Source organism: Meleagris gallopavo, chromosome Z, assembly GCF_905368555.1.
Source record: "Meleagris gallopavo chromosome Z, MGAL_WU_HG_1.1, whole genome shotgun sequence".
NCBI classification, from domain to species: domain Eukaryota; kingdom Metazoa; phylum Chordata; class Aves; order Galliformes; family Phasianidae; genus Meleagris; species Meleagris gallopavo.
Genome location: NC_139435.1, coordinates 71,621,312 through 71,641,814, shown reverse-complemented (window position 1 = coordinate 71,641,814; position 20,503 = coordinate 71,621,312). Strand labels below are relative to the sequence as shown.

General features: G+C 37.0%; 1 protein-coding gene across 1 annotated transcript in view; it reads left to right on the top strand.

Annotated features, from left to right (window-relative positions):
* The window catches only part of HSD17B4 (hydroxysteroid 17-beta dehydrogenase 4), a 56,288-nt gene that overhangs the window by 3,593 nt on the left and 32,192 nt on the right, over positions 1-20,503 (top strand). The window contains exons 3-15 of the mRNA XM_085213068.1: positions 3,547-3,654; positions 4,159-4,218; positions 5,228-5,249; positions 5,351-5,397; positions 6,116-6,200; positions 7,640-7,827; positions 10,045-10,136; positions 10,860-10,884; positions 11,670-11,798; positions 17,489-17,595; positions 18,578-18,811; positions 19,203-19,254; positions 19,766-19,837. Of these exons, the coding sequence (XP_085069194.1) occupies positions 3,547-3,654; positions 4,159-4,218; positions 5,228-5,249; positions 5,351-5,397; positions 6,116-6,200; positions 7,640-7,827; positions 10,045-10,136; positions 10,860-10,884; positions 11,670-11,798; positions 17,489-17,595; positions 18,578-18,811; positions 19,203-19,254; positions 19,766-19,837 (1,221 nt within the window). The remainder of the gene's footprint in view (positions 1-3,546; positions 3,655-4,158; positions 4,219-5,227; positions 5,250-5,350; positions 5,398-6,115; positions 6,201-7,639; positions 7,828-10,044; positions 10,137-10,859; positions 10,885-11,669; positions 11,799-17,488; positions 17,596-18,577; positions 18,812-19,202; positions 19,255-19,765; positions 19,838-20,503) is intronic.

The following is a 20,503-nucleotide window of genomic DNA, read 5'->3' as shown; positions in this document are numbered from 1 at the left end:
CAGAAGGTAACATGTATGCTGGAAGTGGCTATGTTGCTTACTTCTGCAGAGCATTACAAAGGAGCCATCAATAAAATAACAAATACCTCCCCGCAAAGGGTTTTCTGTTTAGGGTGTTCTGCCTTCTTTAGCTCTGCCAAATGTCATGTCAGAAGCTAGTTCTAAAGTCTGTTACGCTCTTGGGCAGTTGGCCTCTGCCATTTCACTGCCTGTTGAATGTGGGCAAGAATTTGCTGGATGATTTTTGCAGCTTTCAAATGAACATTCCGATCTCAGTCTACATACTTTCATAAAAATTGACTATACTTACTTTCATGATTAATTTTTTTAAAAAACTTTTGATATATACCTTATTTATTGGAAACTTGAATACTTTGTCACAAGTTCTCATTTAATATGAGTTAGGTCCTAAACAGTCAAAATGTTTAGTAATGTTGGTTGTGTATAGTTAGTACTGTTCTGACTTCCCAGAAAGATCTGAAAGAGAGTGTATTATATTACCTGACAATAGCTAATACTGCTTTAGCTCATGGCCTTATTGCACAATAGCTAAATCAGTATGATGTGAATTAATTGTAAAGGAAGGCTCTTGTTTCTTTCTGTAAATTGAACCTCATTCAACTTGTAGAGGAGTGCTCTCCTATTATCATGCCTCTATTTATTTTTCTTATTCTTTTTCTCTTATGATTCTGACTCCAAAGAGTTGAGAAATTACTTCTGTAAGCTTCTGAATTTATCTAATTAAAAAAAAAAAAAAAAGCAGATACGAGACTGAGGCCTATGCCTTTTCTCTTGAAAACTTTTTTTTTTTTTTTAATTACAGAAAAGAAGGTATGCAAAAACAGTGAGCAAATACTCCAGAGGTGTAGTGGGATCTCAGCTTGGGAGCTTTTTCTGTCCATTTCCAATCTGTATATAATCTTCTGTTGCGTGAATTGCTGCCAGGTTTGACTGACAAATGTGACCAAGTGGAATCCTCCCTTTTCCTTTACTGTTAAGGTTGCTTGCTCTCACTTTTCTTTTTTTTGTCATGCTTGGTATTTTTCATGATCCCTATCAGAAAGACTTATAAGCATGAAGAGGGGACTTTTTGTCTCACATGCTGAATTATGTCCAGATCCTGCTGTTTCTTCCTTTCAGTGTATTTGCACTCTGCATGCTTTTCTGTGTTGCTGTTTTAGTTTGATTACACGCATCTTTCTTGACCATATCTGTTTCATTTGCATTGTGGGATGGTATTGAAGTGGAGGAATGGAGTTTCTTTGGAAACCAAACCGGAAGATGAAATTTAGCAGTGTGTACAAGTTCTTCCAAATGAATATTTGAGTTGTAGCTCCAGCTTACAGATAGTTGTTGAATGGTTTGTTTTGTCAAAAGGGTGTACTTGGGATGTCTGCACCAACTATTTCACTGTACAGATCTGCTTCTGCTTTTGTGTACTGCTTCTGCTAATAGTGTACTAATAGAGGAATTCTCCGAAGTTCAGGATATAACCATACTCTGTCACAACTTCTGCAGTGTCTGGCTTTTGTAATGGATTTTTTAATTGAAAATTACAAGATGTTAAGCTTGAGTCTAAATAAAGTTGTTTATGTGTTGCTTTATTTCCTCTATTACACTTCCAGAGTTATTTTATCATTTCCAAAGCCCAGAATGGCTCTCTTCTTCCTTGTGTACGCATTATGGCTTCAGTTGTGTTATTGCCTGCACTCAGCCCCAGGTACTTCCCTGACTTGGCAAATTTCCCAAAGTGGTTAATTAAGCTATTCTCAGAAATTTATTTTTGAAGTGAAGGAGAGTTGCAGTGCCTTTCAGAGACTAACAGAACATCTGTGTATAAACATTTAGCACAAAATTAACTACTCTTCTTACACAAGACGTGGTAGAATTCCCACTCCTGATCCTCACTGATTTTTCTTTAAGGTCAAATTAAAGACCTTTTACGTTGAGGACTAAATGGTCCGCCTATTCTAATGCTACACTTAAAGCTGACTTCCTTAATGCCTCACAGAATCATAGAATCACAGAATGGCTTGGGCTGGGAGGGACCTCACGAAGCTTCAACGCCTCTACCACAGGCATGACTACCAAACTTCACGTTTCATACCAGCCCAGGCTGCCTAGGGCCTCATCCTAGCTGTCCTTGAACACCTCCAGGGATGGGGCAACCACAGCTTCTCTGGGCAGCTGTTCCAGCACCTCACCACTCTCTCTGTAAAGAACTTCCCCTGACATCCAACTAAATCTTCCCTCCCTCATCTGAGTTCTGCTGGCTGCAAGTTCCGAATATTAGATATTGATCTATTTAGTTTGGAGATTTTGTGTCCTTCCTCTTTTTCATCAGTTTTGTAATGTACTCGAGCATATCTGCACATTCTGTATTCATTCTTCCTGCTTCAGGCTGTGCATTTTTCTTTCTTTGACCCTTTGTGTGACTCATTTCTTCTAGGATTTGGCATTCTTTTTTGCACATTTGGCTTTTCTCCAGTGTTTCCATCTCTTTCTGAAGTGTTGCACACAAAATGTAATAGAGGATTCTAGATGAGGCCTTTTTGGTTTGAGTAATGGAGAATGACTTTGTTACATGCCCTGCAATCTACGTTCCTCTTCAAATGTAGAATATAAAAAGGAGGGGAAAGAGTAACAGTGAATGTACAGCAGGTTTACAGTTGTTGTTGAGCATCAAGACCAGCAAAAAGCAAATTTCACTATAGCTGGCTGCTTGAGGGCTTTGCAGAAGTGGAAGGCACAAAGCTGAAGTTCACCACAACCAAAGACTGATGTTGCATATTAAGCTGTAGTCAGTTCTGTTTGTCTTACAATTTCTTATCACACCTATTTCAAGAGTGATTTTTTTTTTTTTCTTTTTAAGTTTTTTGACCAAATCAAGTGTGCATGAATTCTGTGAAGCTCTGAGACATGCAGATGCAGCAAACTGGTACAGCACAGCTACCATTAATCATATGCACCCTGTTGTACAGAGCAGCTAGCTGTGTCAGATGGCAGAGCCTGGTTCCTGATCTTGAAGTTCCAGGGCAGGCTCTTCTCCTTTTGTTCAGACTCCTTCACCTGTTCTATAATGAAGATTGCTAGTAACGCTTCACCTACTGTGTTAAACAGGCACGCAGTCTTCCCAGTCTTGTTTGCAGTTTACCCAGTAGCTGTGGCAGTTTGACGACAGACCCGAATTAACTGCCTGTAATTGGTGCACTATCCCAGTCTTTATTTTTGAAATACAGCAACACAGAGGGGTAGCGTGGACAAAGCAAGTAAGCTTGTGTGTGTGCTGAAAAGAACAGTTGTTTCATGTGTTATTTAAAAAAAAAAAAGATTGTGTATATTATACCACTTTTTTTTTTTTTTTTTTTTCTTTTGAGCCAGTAATGTGACCTACTCTTCTTGTCTAATAATCTGAAATTCTCTGTAGGATCCAGAGCAGCAAATGTTATTAACATTGCTTAGAACTTCAACTGTGTTAATGGGATAAGCAGAGAACAGAAATTTTGAGTATTAACAATCAAAACTCATTATTTCCTTTTTACACAGTGAATGATCTCGGAGGTGATTTCAAGGGATATGGCAAGAGCTCCTCAGCTGCTGACAAGGTTGTCAGTGAAATCAGAGCAAATGGCGGGAAAGCAGTACCCAATTATGGTATGTTATTTTTCCAGACTAGCTCAGCGGTCTATCATTAGGCATAGTAGACATCTTAAAAGAAAGGTACACACTGCTTAATAAAAGACTACTTTAAGCTTGCCAATACCAAATGAATGAAACAGATGGACTATAAGCTAGAGCAAAGTGGCAGAGGTGTTAAAAGCAAATGCATAAACATTTTTCTAATTAATTCTTTTAGCAATACCTTTTTTCTGATGTGTTGTCTCAACATTGGATCACTGAAAACCTATCTGCCTGCAGTTGTCAGAGGCAAAGTGGGTATGGACAGTTCTTACTTGTCTTGCTTGTTTATCTTGCATTGCCAAAGATTGCATCATTAAGACTTACTGAACAGAGTATGCTTTAGGCCACGTGCAAATGATGACTGGATTTATTTTATGTTGGGGTTTTATGCAATTCATCTTCTGAGATCTGTGGAATTAATATTCTGGAAGTGCAATGCATCTAGCTCGCTTACTTAAGTGCACTTTTTTCTTACAGATTCAGTGGAAGACGGTGAAAAGCTTGTGAAGTCAGCACTTGAGGCTTTTGGGAGGATAGGTACAGTTGCATAATTCTTAACTTATTTGTGAGTGCAGAACCATTATAAACACTGCAGTTAACAAGTGTATGAAGTACAGCTTGACATTAGAAGAACTCAAAAGCTCTTGATCTCCTTAGGCTGTTAAGACTTGCTGCTTTGAATCTAAGGGATGTCTTTTCTCAGGTTTTGACACTTTCTAGCACAATTTTAAGGCTCAGTATAGGATTCATGTTTTCATGCCCTGCCGAATTTTTGTACTTAAGTAATGGTTAATAGTTTCTGTCTCAAAGTACATCGCCTGTCAATTATTATAACTAGCTGCATAACACTGAATACCTAGCTGAGCTGAAGAATCAGAGAGGCTCTGTCATTTACTGGAAACTCCTTTGCCTATGTGAAGATCAAAATGCTCCAAGAGAAATTTTTAAAAAAAGTATTGAAGTATTTTGTCTAGCAAGTAAAAATCCTGTTTTGCATGTGATTGCCACTGCTTATTCGTGAAGTTTATGTTATTTTAGCCCATTCTTAAATGGCTAAGATTTATATATGATCAAAGCCAAGAAGAGTGAAATTAAATACTTGATCAAAAGTTGGTTTTGATCCAAGTTGTCGAAGTGGCTCTGCAACGCTGTGGTGCTTCTAAGCTTTCATTTGAGATTACTTTGACAAAGATGGTGGTACAAACTGTGATATCTGGAGCACTGTGGAATATTGAGTCAGCTGTAAAACTGAGCAGGATGACTGCATCCTGTAGGAAATGTATTTCCAGTTAGCCAGCACTGGGAATCTGAAGCTCTGTTTTGTTGTCATGCTGTGATTTGCCAGTACTTAAGTATTTTGTCTTTTCTTAATTGTTTTCTTAACTAGAAAAGGGTGCTATAGAATAGAACATGGAGTGTACAGTTTTTAACTTTCTATATGTGGTTGCTTGCGTTGTTTTTTTTTTTTTTTTTTGAATTAGAAATTGATGAAGCTAAGGTTATATTTTGTCAGTGCACTTACTTAGTTAAATTTTCTTTTTTGCAGATATTGTTATAAACAATGCTGGGTAAGTGAGCCTGAAGTTACTGTCTTTATGACTGTTGCATATCACTTCTGTATAAACACTGTTTTGTTTTTCATTTTTGTTCTTCTAACGATGTTTTCTAGAATTCTAAGAGACCGTTCATTTGTTCGGATAAGTGATGAAGACTGGGGTGAGTTGATAAACTTTGAGATGTACTTTATGTGTTGAAGATGGAAGGCACATCCCCCCCACTTACACAGGGAGGAAAAGAGGAGGGGAGAGTCTATGTGTGCCAGATCAAACAGTTACGTTTGCCTGTTTAGTTATAAGTTATTTGTGTTCAGCTGCCTTGTGTTTGGCTTGTAAACCTGATTTGAGGGGCATGGTAGATGGATGAATTTTGGAAAGGGAGGAAGGGTTCTAGCTGCCACTCCTATTTTCTGAGTGGAAAATGAAAAAGAGATGTGTAAAAAAAACCAAACCAAACAAACAAACAAAAAAACCCAATAGTTTTTGTGACTGGAATATGTTCCTAATGCCAGTGGTGACTGAATGCTAAACAGGCTTAGAACATCCACAACTAATGACGGAAGAAAACTGAAGTTCCATAGGACAGAAAGTCAGGAGAAACCTCCAGTGATGTGATAGGTGATGATAAAACATTGAACAGTTAAAAATGTCCTGCCTTCTGCAGAGCTTGTTCAAGGGCAGGAACTTTGAATGCTTGTGAATTCTGTACAAGAGATTCCCATCCAAGAGTAGGAAAGCATGGTCAGCCTATGTTCAGATGGTACTACACACCATTTGAGAAGAGAGTGCTGTTTTGTCATGAAGGAAAAAACAAATTATGTATTTCAAATTGCAGGTGAGATAATAGGTTTATTACATGGTCATTGATTTGTTCCTAGATATTATTCATAGAATTCATTTGAGGGGATCATTCCTGGTCACTCGAGCTGCATGGAATCATATGAAAAATCAGAAATATGGCAGGTAAGATTTTATGTGTCATATATATATTTTTTTCACTAGGAAGTTGTGGACTGATGCATGCCTTGAAAGTGAAGGATATTTTGCATCCTTTTCTTTCGCTGTCATCTTGATAATACTGAGCTGATACTTGTAAAGTTAATATTTGTAATCTCTGTTTAGATTAAAAACAGTGGGTTGTTGCAAGTGAGGCAAATGACTTGACCTCAGATATGCAGCATGTTTACAGTAATGTAGAACTGATTCTGATAAGCCTTCTTTAAAAGTGAGGATGAAGACACTTTTTGCGTTCTGTTTTTTGAGAAGATATGTTTTTCTAGAAAATTATCTTGCCTCGAAACAGCTATGTAGGTTTCTCTGAAAGTAAGGCCTCCTATTTATTTCTGTGGAAATGACAACAGAAACAAGGAGCGCAGTAACACAACTTGATAGGGCATATTCTTAGCTACAAAACATTATTTTTCAATGTAATCACCACTGTTAGCTGAGCATTTTTGCCAGCAATGAACAAGTCTGCGTGCAGTGCTCATAAAAACCAGCAGAAGACCTGCTGTCACCACTGCTGAAAAGTGCCACCCACCACCTCACTTTACTGACAGCCACTGCTGGTGTGCAGAAACATTCAGAGAGCATCAGCGAATGTCAGTGGGTGCCATTTTTTTCCACAGGGAGGAATTCACTGACACACTTTTACTTCATATGCACTTCCATGTCAGATGCCATTGTGTCAGACTGCCCCTCTGCTGCCATCTGTTGCATGGCAACAGCATGTAATGGAATATTGGTGGGAAGTTTCAGGCTCTACTTTTGTGTCACCAACATCCACCTCTGACCTCATGGGCCAACATAATAAAATAAGAGCCACTACTAATGAGGCAATGCTTGCATAAACTGCAGCTGTTTTAGATGTGGCTAGTGAGCAGTTTGGTCATCTCTACAGTATGTTAAGGGACAGCAAAATAAAGACCTTGTCATCTTCCTCTTTTAGATAGTTAATAGACATTAGATTCTTTGAAATTTTCTGTGAATTCTGTAATAATGTTTCTATATATGTTACCAAGTATATTAAAGTGAAGGCATTTTCAATGAAATAATTTGTCCTGATCACTAGAGCCAATTGTTATTGATATCATAATTTGAAATACAGCTAGAGCAGAGAAGAAAATACCTCTTTCTACATCATAATCTATTGTAAGATGGCATATATTCTAGTTTCATAGTATAACTCAAAAAAGTTCATGACTTTATTAGTTGTTTGCTGCTTTGACAACTCAAGATTTGTCCAATGTTATCCATCAGTAAAACATTAAAAAGGCACCTGTTTTTTGACAAAAAAAAAAAAAAAAGGTTTTGATTCTTATTTCCACACTTTCGTTTTGCTGTCGATAATTAAATAACTTATATAACTTAAATAACTTAATTTCTTTTTCTCTTCCCCTTAGAATAATTATGACTTCTTCAGCTGCTGGAATATATGGAAACTTTGGTCAGGCCAACTACAGTGCTGCAAAACTTGGCCTTTTGGGTCTGTCAAACACGATTGCAATTGAAGGCCGAAAGTATAACATCCACTGCAACACCATTGCACCCACTGCTGGGTCCAGATTGACCCAGACTGTCATGCCACAAGGTGAATTATTTAAGGTGTATGTGTTTAGATATTTTTCAGTGGATTGAAGCACAACTAACATTCTTACTAGAAAAAGCAAATCCCTTACACTTTATAAATTGCTAATTTTTTTTCTTGTTGTCTTTGAACAAGCAGCCTACTTCGTTATAAGGAATCCTTGTTTTCTGCACCAAGATATGAAGCAACTTTCATAATTCACAAAAACAATTCCGTGTTTCAAGGCTTTTTAGTTATATTCCCTTCCAAGACTTTCTTAAATAGTGGAAACACTTGTTTATTTTATTAGTTGTGGGGTCACACGTGTGCATATGCTATGTGCACTTCCAGTTCTGTGATTTACAGATAAAATTTTTTGCACAACGTATTACGTGTGTACCCCTTTGTTTCTTGATCAGCATTAGTGATAATAACTGAGTTGCCTAATACATTTTTCTGTATTGCACAACTTTGAATGCTTGAACAGGTTTTAATAAAACACTGCACTTTAGAAGTCACTAATAGAGCAAGCTGTGGGAGACAGCTGTGTGCAAAGTATAAATTTAGTATAAACAGACTGTCTATGTACTTTGGAAATGACTGGAGAAGCAAAAAGAATTTGATGGAAAAAAACCTCTCTGTAAAGAAATTGTTCCCAGAATGTCTTCTTGTCAGCTTATTTCTGTCTCTTGGTTCTTTTACCTTGTTGTAGACAGTTCACAGCCAGCAAAATGGTTAAGTTTTTCAAACGTAAGATAACAAAGTGTTTGTACATATGTATATATTGTATTGCATATTGTATATATGTTGAATATATTGAATATATGATTTTATTTCACTAGTTAAGTTCTGTGCAAAGTATCGTGCCTTAGATCTAAGTAGTAGAAATGATCAGAAAATCTGATGTCCCTATAGGCTCCAAAGGCCACGTAGAGAGGTGTTGAATTGTTAACCTTGTAGCCATGAGCCCTTGAAGCTTAAAGAAGTGTTCAGCAGATAAATGTGAAAATTTTTAGACAGAGTAATAAATCCAACTCCCAATCTTCTTTCTCAGTCATTTTAAGTAGAGTGAGGTCATTAGGTCTTCCTCTAAGATACCTAAAGCTCTGATCATTAATTCCATACCTGGCTGTCTCCCTTTAAAATATTTTCACATGTCCTGTAAAATTAAGCTTGTAATCTTAATACTTCCTTGTTAGCTATCCTTAGATTTCTGCCAGCAGCTATATTGTAGTATAACAACAGTTGTCAATGTTTAGTTTGGTCCATTCTATTTTGTTAATGCTGGGACTGTAAATGTAGTTTTGTTTTGTTTTTTAAATCTCAACAAAGTATCAGCTTTTTCTTTATTTTATAGTGGACCAATAACATTAGTGATGGCACTCTAGTGCTAACTTTTCTGACTTTGTGTGGTGTGGTGTACCATACTTCAGCAAAAACTACAGCTTTTGAGATATATTTAGAAACTTCCATATTAAATACAGTTGTGTTTCCTGTTATCTGTGTGGAACTTATAAAACTGAACTTGTGTTACTTCATCATGTTGTTAAAGAAGTGTAGGTAATGCTAGACATTTCCAACTTCTCATTTTCAGGAGGTGGGTAGAATGTGGTTAGAGCTGTCTGGACAACCAGTTTTGATCTTTGGTAATTTCTCCATTTTCAGATTGTTTTCTTTTGTGCCAGATGACCATATAAATTAAAAAAAAATCAGCTGATATGTAAAATTAGTATGATTGGTAATTCCCAATATCTCAGTGGGAGATTTTAGCATTTTGAAATGGAAAGTTTCTCAAATAGCAGCTGCAAGTGTTCTCATTATCTGTAAGTTATAAATCAATAAGAAATTGAAAGGGAAATTGCTCCGGTACATTTCTGTCAGGTTTATGTCTGGGTGAACTTGTCCTTGTTTCAGATTGCTAGTCAACTGGAAATTTAGGAAGGTTTCTGGCTCTGCAATTGGGGGCTAGTGTTCCCAGCATTTAGATGGTCCTTTGTCTGTCTGGTTCAGAACCACCATGGTTTGTTTTGGAGGCATATACTCTGTTGTTTGTGTTGAATGATTTTACAGTGAACCTTCACATGTTTAGTTTTATTCGTCCTTTCCTCTTATGGCAGAATACTCTTGATTAAACTTTCTTTGTTTCTGCCATTCATTATCAGAAAGTGTTAAGTAAGGACAATTTGGTGTAATCATACAGTATTTCTGTTTTATGATTTCCCTTTCTCCAATTTGTTCTAGATCTCATTGATGCATTCAAACCAGAATATGTTGCTCCCTTAGTTCTTTGGCTTTGCCATGACACCTGTATGGAGAATGGCAGTCTATTTGAGGTAATTTTTCTTTTTTCTTTTTCCTTTTTCCTTTTTCCTTTTTCCTTTTTCCTTTTTCCTTTTTCCTTTTTCCTTTTTTCCTTTTTCCTTTTTCCTTTTTCCTTTTTCCTTTTTCCTTTTTCCTTTTTCCTTTTCTTTTTCTTTTTGACTCCTTCCTTCTACTACCTTGTTGGCTGAAAGTCAGTCTTTTGCTTGTGTAGTCATAACCTCTTGCTGAAACTGAATTGTCAAGTAAGATGATACATGCTAAACACACAACAGCAAGTTGTGCTGTTTATGATATGCATGTCAATAGCAACCTTATCAAATTCTGGAGAGTGCCCACAGTGTTACTGATCGCTTGCTGAAATTCTTATTGTAACCTTGTATGTTTAAAAAGATTGTAAAGCAATGACTTCACAACAAAGTTTGTATTTTTATGAATCATTCAAACATATAAATGAATTGGCAGGAAGGATGGATCAGTTTTGGGTTGCATTATAAGTACTGTCATCAAACTGCTGGCTCTTAAATTGAATGGAAACTGTTATCTTATTCTTTAGACTTTATGGTGCTTACATTCCTTTGTTTAAGCTGTTAGATGCAATTAATGGCAGTTCAGAAATTTTTATTATGTTCAGTTTGTTCTGAGGAACAGTTCTGTTTCTCTATATTATGGAAAGTTTGTGTAATGATGTGATAAGCTGATGATGTTTTTTTTATTATTATTTTTTCCTTTTGCAGGTGGGAGCAGGATGGATTGGGAAATGTAAGTACTTTCTGTTGCAAGATTGCAATAAAAAGTTCTGATTTGGCAACAAATGTGTACAAACTTCTGCAGTAAATCTCTGCTTTAAATGATTTTATTTTTTATTAGCATTCTGAGGGAATTGTTTATTTTAAGTAGAAGTTAAAAATTACACAATACATGGGAGAAACTGGTAATTTAAGAAAATGTTCTGAAATACTTTGAGCTGATTAGTGATAATTAGAAATCTACCTAAATAACATAATTCTTAGTTAATTGTTACCCAATGAATCTGTATCTCCCCAGAACTGATTTCGCATTAGCCATTAACAATTTATCTCAAATTGCAGTATTAAAATATGGCTGCAGGAACTGTTATTGGCTATTGGTATTAACATTTTTCATATATAGCAGATGACTTTTGCATTTTCTATATAGTTTTCAGAAAATGCCTAACTAGCCAATCATTTCAAAAAATCATGTCAGAAAAGAATGTAGATGCACACTAGCTACGTTTCACTAGACATTATTCTAAAACTGATGTTGTATTTCAAACAAGCAGCCCATTGTTGGCTTTAATAAAATTTAAGATCACTGCTATTACATTTCTAAATATTAATGAAAACCAGTGAGTCTTTTTATTCCAGATTTAAGTTATACCATAAGGTTCGACTGAAGTGTCCTCTCTTGAAAGTAGTGGTGTAGAGGAAGAGTACTTTAAAGAAATAAATGGCTTTTTGCTTTGTATTATGACAACCTGCTTTAGCTCTGTTACCAACGTCTCCCTTTACTACTCTTCTAATTAGTGCGCTGGGAGAGATCCTTGGGTGCTATTGTCAGAGGAAAGGATCAGCCAATGACTCCTGAGGCAGTGAGAGATAAGTGGGAAAAGGTCTGTGACTTCAATAATGCCAGCAAACCAAGAAGTATCCAAGGTAAAGGAAATTCTGATAATCTCGGTAGCTAGAGCAAGCAGGCCTTTATTTTTTTTTTTTTTACGTGCATCTGACAAGACTTCAAATACACTACAAAACTGATTAATTCTCTTGTAAATGTGTAATATTAACCACTTACTGTTTTGGTGTAGTAAGATCTTTTAAAGGAAGCTTTTGTGTTCTTGCTTGTATAAGTAATTGTAAGAAGTATTTCTATGTATGTGATGTTTACTGCCATTTTATGTATTACAGCCAGATTAGAGATAATGTATTATTTGATTGGACACGAATACAAGTAGTAAGCAGTCTAGTGGAGAGGTCACACATTCTTTTCAGTTCTGGAATCCTTGTTTCTGGTAGACTTTTCCATACCAAAAAACTGTCTGGTTGGTATAAGCAGTGGTATAGACAGTGAAGAAGTTTGTCACATTGACTCCAATTCCTGAACAGCATCAGCCCTTCTACCAGTGTCTTCCAGTGCTTTGTGTCCTTTCTGCTATCTTCCTCATTTTCCTTCCTGTTATTGTCTCTGTTTTATGCCAGAATGACTCTGATCTTTTTCATTACCATATTTGCTTTGCTTTCAAATTCCAAACTGTGTCTTCGTTGTCTTATCTGTCTGTGTAAATTTAATTTGGACGGTTTATTTTTTATTCTCAAGATGTTACCTTTATCTTTTGCTAATAGGAGTTAAATTGTGACTGCTTAATTATTATGCCTGTGTTTATTTAGGCCAAGAACTGAGTATTTGTTAAATAAGGAAATACCACTGTGCACATGTTTGGGAGAGAAGGGAAAAGGGCATCCTCTGCACAATGTCTATTAAATGTCAGAGGTACTTAAATTGCTGGAAACCTCAGTAGATGTTTAAACTGTTGATCTTGAAGTCTGCTAGGGGTTTTAACAAAACTTTAGGGATGTGTTTTTAGCTGTCTAAAACAAAACTAGAATGACAGAATTCGTCCTTTTCCTCATGTAGTGGTGGAGGGATATAACTCATACAGTGGTTCTCTGTCACTTTACTGTTTTCACTGTTATCCCACTGCAGATATCCCATTTCCAAGTGTATGTGAGGTTTATAAATGTTAGCTCGCTTGCTATGGAATGATGCTCATGAAAATGTCATTTCAGCTGTAAAGCACTGATCTGTTTTCCAACTTGTCCCATGTACTTCATTAATTTTATTATTTTCAAGCCAAAAAAAGTTGAGAAACATTTTTTTAAAAACCAATTTAAGAAAGAAGATTGAATCCTATTTTCTTTTTTCTTTTTACTTTACGCACCTTTTCAGTTTCTTGGCTTAAGTTTTTCTCTTGGTATATAAAGTGTATCAAGCAAAAAAAATTTCTGTGTAAGAGAACATGATTTTTATAGGGTTTGTGGCTACTTTAAAGTATAGGAAATGTCTAATTGTCACTTGATTTGACAGTTGATGGTTGATTCAACAGGTTTTGAAGTTTCTGAGTTGTCATAGTAATGGGCTCAGAAAAGCACATCTTTGTAGAGCAGCTGCTGATTGTGCAGTGTAGTCTTTGGCACCAACTCCTCTCTTTACCCTCTAAAGGTGACACAGTTGGTGTGAGTAACTGACTATGCCTGTCATTTCACCTTGCTTTTAATGCTTCCAAGTGTCTGTGATCTCTATATACCTTCCCTGAGCTTTACAGGCTTAGTCCTTAATGCACCTGGAGAAACTCTGGCAGTTCCTCTGCATTCCCACTCAGTTACAGGTATTGTCCTATTAACTAGCAAAAGATACAATTATTTGCATAATCACTGCAGGGTTCCTTTTTAATGCAGGAAAACCTGAGAACAAGTACATTTTCATTTTTTTGTATTTTTCCCTTAAGAAGCTGCATGAGAATTTAACTGTTGGGAAGGCAAAGAAATGGAAGAATCAGTTTTGCTGATTCTCCCACATTCTCTTTACCAATATTGAAACATGACTATATATATAACCCAGCATGAAAATGTCACTGCCTTTGAGGCAGCAGTGAATCTGCAGTGTCTTGTGTCAGAGCTTTTCCTGATTTGTAGGAATGATGGTTTATCACTAACGATTAAACTAAAGTCATATTTATAGCTTTTTTTTTTTTTTTACCAATTCAGAGCAAACTCAGAAGTAATTCAAGAAAATAAGCACAGCATAGTTTGGTCCATGGGGTTGGGGCATAGAACTAAGTTACAGTGACTTTCCACTTTCTTTTATGTCAGACAATTCACTGTAACCAGCTCTGTGTAATGCTCTTAGGCAGCAACAGCTGCAAAATAATGTGGCTTGGCTTAGCTTGTGCTAGAAAATTACTGATCAGACTCATTTGCAGCTGGCTCTTAGAAGTCTGGGACTCCTGTGCATAAGTAGAAAACTGTATTAGATATGATACAGAAGCTTCTGAATGTGTGGTCCCCTGTAGTAGGTAACAGTTACACATTGGTGTGTTGGCTCTTTCTGCTAGTGCTGGTCAGTTTCTTTCTGTTACGAAGAGGCAAAGATTAAACTCTGCTGTGAGACAGGTGAAAGATAATTTGTCTTGCAGATTGTGTGATGTGTATAGTATAGTGAGTGCAGTATGTGTTGCACAGATTAGTAGTTTTAGTTGTTTTTTAGGAAAATGATGAATTTTCTATGTTGTATTCTCTGCCACTCTTATGAGGCAATTTTTTTTTCTCTCACTGCCTCAGTTTTTACCACTATTGTGAAAAGATGAGCCATTTTAGCTAAATCTAGCATCTTGGAGGTCTTTAGTGTGCTCTTATATTTACATGTGTTTTTTTAATTTCTTATAGGCTGTCTAGGTACTTGAGTATTCTCACCAGCTGACACATTTAAAAGGCTGTTCTCTTGTGCAGAGCAAATTAATCTAGAACGCATAGAATCTGCAATTCCTTTCCCTATTTTACTTCAGTTCTCAAAATGAATGCTCATCAGGACAGTTTGAAGATTACTGAAAAGTCAAGTTTGTACTTGTGTAAAAACCTCACTTATCAGTGCATTTGTAATCTTCATTTCTGGCCAGCTATTAGCTCATAACAATTTACCCAGTCACAACCTTTGTACTTCTTATTGCAAAAGTCTAATCTGCTATAGCTTTTAAGGTATAACTCTGCCTCACACAAAGGACTGATATCTGATCAACTGCTAGAATTTCACTGTAAATCTAATGCTGTAGGTGCTAGTCTAGCTTGTTACACCAAATAACAGAATTCTGAAGACTGAAATGAATTAATATGTTGAGTCACTTCAATTTCATGCTAGCAGTCTGGAAGACAAAAGTAATATAGGAAGGTTTTTGACTGGGAAAGTTCTATGTTATAAATCATTAAGGTTGGATAAGACCACTAAGATCATCTACTCCAACTGTCAACTCATTGCCACCACCCACTAAACCATGTCCCTCAGTACCACACCTACACATTTGCTGAACACCTCCAAGGATGGTGACTCCACTCTTTCATTGGGCAGCCTGTTCCGATGCCTTATGAATTTTTCTGAGAAGAATTTTTTTTTCTTAATATCCAACCCGAGTCTCTCCTGATGCAACATAAGGCCATTATAACATTATAACATAAGGCCTCTCGTTATATCGCTAGCTACCTGGAAAATGTGACTGACCTCCACAATACCAGCTCCCTCAGACATTCTTCATAAGACTTTTGCTCCTGTCCCTTTACCAGCTTTATTACCTTTGAACATGCTTCAGGGCCTTGATGCCTTTCTTATAATAAGGGGCCCAAAACTGAACACAGTATTAATGGTGCACTCACCAGGACTGAGCGCAGAGGGATGATTACCTCCTTGCTCCTGCTGACTGCACTATTTCTGATACAAGCCAAGATCCCATTGGTCATCTTGGCCATCTGAGCAAACAGCTGGCATATGTTCAGCTGGCTGTCAACTAACACTCCCATCCTTCTCTTCCACGTACCTTTCCAGCCACTCTGCAGACACTGGGTTACTGTGACCAAAGTGCAGGATCTGACATGTGGCCCTGTTGAACTTCATCCATTGACTTCAGTCTGTCAGTTCAGCCTGTACAGATTCCTCTGTTGGACCTTCCTACCCTTAGACAAATCAGCACTTCCACCCAACTTGGTGTCATCTGTGAATTTAGTGAGGGTGCACTCAATCCCCTCATCCACATCATCAATAAAGATACTAAACAGGGATGGCTCCAATACTGACTCCTGATGCACATCACATGTTTCTAATCTTTAGCTGGATTTACCTCCATTCACCCCCACTCCCTGGGCCCAATCTCCAGCTAGTTTTTTATTTAGCAGAGGCTATGCTTGTCCACGCCATGGACTTCTCCAGGAGAATATGCAGGGAGACAGAGTCAAAGGCTTTACTACAGACTAGGTAAACTATATCCACAGCCTTTCTCTCATCCATGAGCCGGGTCTCTCGATCATAGAAGGAAACTGGGTTGGTCAGTCAGGACCTGACTTTCATGAACCCATGCTGGCAAGGCCTGATCCCCTGATTGTTCCACACGTGCTGTGTGATTGCATTCAGATGATATGCTTCACAGTATAATAACTGTGGGGGAAATGTCATTTGGCCATACTGTGCTATGAGAGACCAAGAGAAGCAAGCTGTTCTTGATACTTTGCCTTTACCAGAGCTGAATTCCATGCATCATCTTTCTTGTAATCTTGACATTAGCCAAGCCTCACTCTGAAGGGTTTTTTGTTATTGTTTTGTTTTTTTTTCTTGTTTGTGTAATCATTTAGGAAAGAAATCAGCCACCAGGAGATATGATCTTTATGGCAAACATTAGAATACAAACAGTACTAACCTTCAGGTGCTTACTTTTGAGACAGTTGAAAAATAATTCCTAATATCTTCTGAGTACTGTTGTTCAGGGAATTAAAAGCAGAGTATTTGCTGTTGGTGGTATTTCAGACACCAGATCTTGTAGCTGATTACTCAGAGCAGACCTGATGGAGCATGTTGTCCCGGTCTTCTCTGAAATAATTTTTGTTTGCAGAGGCTCATATTGCACTGTGTTTTGGGTTTGAGATGAAAACAGGGGTGATAACACACCAATATTCTAGTTTTTAGATCTGTCCTGGCACAGAAACTTTTCTGCTTCTCATGCTGTCCTACAAGTTAGGGTCTGCATGTGCATTAAAAAATGGGAAGGACAGAACCAGGACAGCTGACCTTATCTGTCTGAAGGGATGTCACACTTCGTAATAGAAGATGGAGGTGGAGAACAATGTGGGTGGTAAGGGCAGGGCTGACGTCTGAAGTCAGTGTTTTCCATTTCAAACAGTGACCCCTACTTTTCTGAAAATGGCTGTATATCTGCTTGCTGATAGGAGATAACGAATAAATTTCTTGTTTCACTTTGTTTGCATGAACAGCCTTTGCTCTACCTAGTAACCTGTCCTTATCTCAACACCTAAGCTCTCCTTTTCTTCTGAGAAAGAGAGTGAACAAAGTAGCTGCATGTTGCTCAGCTGCTCTCTGAGATTAAAACCACTACATGTGTGTAGACACCATTTACCATCAACTATTACATGAATGACCTGCAGTCAAATTGCAGGTGTGTACTTGTATTTAAAAATGAATTGGGAAGCTATATCTTATTTGCTGGCATGTTTGTTGTATGTATAATCAGAGTATCTCATTTATGTCTGATTTCAAATGTGTTGTTTTTTTTTTTTTTAATTCCTTTCTCTAGAATCTATAAGTGTATTGAATGATGCATTAAGTCAGATAGAGTCACAAGGGAGTATATCTATGAATTCCACAAATTCTAGATCAGTGGTCTCTTCAGCAGTTGACACGGTGAGTACCTCTGTCTACCAGACATGCTTAAACCTAGCTGAAAACCTTGGGCATAAACACTTGTTTGTGTGTTAGTGATTAGCTTCTATTTTAGCTTACTGTCTGCAGAACAGAAGATGTGAAGGAGCAAAATAAGAAACTTTAGTGGACTCCACTCTCCATTTTTCTTATCATTGATGGGAAAAATTGAGACTAAACAGACTGAATAAAGTAGAATGCAAATGCTTGTAAATTCTGTAAGCCTTTTTAGTTAGGTATGGTTCAGATAAGACTCAACAAATATCCTAGTTTGGAAGGGACCTGCAAGGATCATTGAGTAGAGCTGCTGGCCCACATGGCACAAACCAGAATTAAAACACTGTGCCTGTGAGTGTTGTCTGAACACTTAAACTCTGGCAGCGTGGGGCTATGACCACTGACTGCCCTGGGGAGCATGTTCCATGCCCACCACCCTCTGGTGAAGTAGCTTTTCCTAACACCCAACCAGACAATCCCCTCATGCAGCCCTGTGCTGTTCTCTTACGTCCTATCATGATCACCAGACAGCAGAGATTGGTGCCTGCCACTCCACTCCCTGTAAGGAAGCTGGAGGCAGAGGATATGCACTAAGCAATGCATTTTTTACTTCATCTCCTTTTTAAAATATAGCTAATTTTTCCTCTTTTCATTTTTATTAGTACTAACAATTCCATTGACTGTTCGTCTTTTGAGAAAAAGCTCTTGCACAATGCTGGGCACAAAGCCATATGAGGTTACAACATAAACTGCTTGCAGTAAGATAGTTATTGTAGGGTTGCTTGTATTGCAACAAAAATAATACTGTGTTGCAGTATCTGTTGCTCATACTTCACTTTTACATGGAACTGTGCTTTTGAGAAAATGCTCAAATGTGGAATTTTCTTGATATGGGAATTATAGAAAGAGTGCAAGTGCATTACTGAGTATTATGAAATTTTATTTTACACTGATTTCTGATTTTCAGACGAGCCTTGTTGGCCGGGAGTTGACTACTAAGGTGTATAAATATACTCACTTGGAGCCTATTCTATATGCTCTTGGTGTGGGAATGTCAACTAAGGATCCAGATCACCTGAAATTTCTCTTTGAAGGAAGTGAGGAGTTCTGCTGTTTACCAACCTTTGGAGTTATTCCAGCTCAGACTTCAATGTTTGATGGTGTTCCTTCTATTCCGGGACTAGATATGGATCTTGCAAAGGTATAGAAGAGCTAAGTACCTAATTTTGTTTGTCCTTCTTGTAACAATAAATTAACTTTAATTAGCACATTTGTAATACTAGTAAGTTCTGTCTATTTTAAAAAAGGAAAATTCAGTGGTTTGTGTTTGCTCATCATAAGAAATTACTCATTTACTTCATTTATGTGAACTGAATCTTCATAGGATGGTACCAAAAAAAACTTAAATATCATTTTGAAAATACTTGCATTTGGATGTGAAGCTGGGGATAAAAAAAAACAACACAAAACAAAAAACCACACAATTCATCACATTCTAAGATATTGATTTCCTTGCCACTAATGACTAGAGGAATGGGGAGCAATGGATAAAAGAGCATATTTTTATTGTAGCATTGCCTCTCTCTACACAGATGCTGCATGGTGAGCAGTACTTGGAACTGTATAAACCATTACCAACCTCAGGTCAGTCCTTTTGTGTTGCTGATTTGCTTGTCATCCTGTCAACTTTTCTTATAGTCATGTTAAAAGTAGAAAGAGGGAAGCTGTGTTTCAATTTTTTTTTTTATTAATTTTTTTTATTGTTTTAATATTATTGCAAGAAGTGGGAGAGAAGAAAGGCAAACTGTTGCACTGTTGAAGGAAATAAGAAACTGTATGTTATAGAGCTCTGGTGTTATGTTTTTATGATACACACAGAAAACTCATGCCTAATGTTTGAAATACTAAAAGCTGGGTTTTACTTCTTTGTTTGTTTGTTTGTTGTTTGTTTTTGTTTTTCTTTGTTTTTAAATTTAGATAGTCTGAAAAGAAATGAGTTGATATTAAGAAAATGCAATACATGCAGGTCTATTACTCATATGGAATCATATGATTTTCTTCAAATTTCTATGATTCTCTAATTTGGTATTAACAAACAATCTTGAAGCAAAACCTTATGATTTGAAAATGTGTATTTGTTCTTATTCTCGTACAGGTGAATTAACATCAGTTTCAACTATTGCTGATCTACTGGACAAAGGTTCTGGAGCAGTCTTGCTTATAGATGGTGAGAAAGTTCGTAATTTTCTGAGGAGCTGTAATAAAACTTCACAGGCTCTGTATTAAATTAGCTGTAACAGTTGCTGCCAAACTTTCCGTAATAAAATCTTATTTTAATCTTCTTACGTGTTAATGAGAGCTAAGAAATGAGGTACTTACTGTGTAGATAATGTCATTGTTAAGCAATTGAGGTATTGAAATTAAGAGTGCTGTTTTTTGGAAAATGATTTCAGGGGTTTGCTTTCTGTCTGTGCAAGGGGAATAATGCACTTTGCAAACTGAACAAAGTTCTTTATTAATAATAGTTAGTCCTTTCTGAAGGCAGCCATTTTAGATTCTGCTGCCCTTCAACAACAGAACATGTGTCACCAAAACTTCCCTTCCTCTTATATCCAAGTTAAGGGATCAGAACATTTAGCAGCAGGAAGCTGCAAAGTGGTTGTTTTCTGAATTTTGAAATCTTTAGATATGATATACCATGATACCTTGGGGGATAGACTACAGGAATAGATTTATAGTCAATGAATCTCTAATCACTCTTAAGTTTTTATTTTCCCAATCTACTGATAAAATTTTATAAAGATGTTTCTGTCCTTCTGTTCTTCCTTCTTGTGTTTTGCTCCTTTATCAGCCTGACTTGGAATCATAGAATGGCTTAGAACGGAAGGGACCT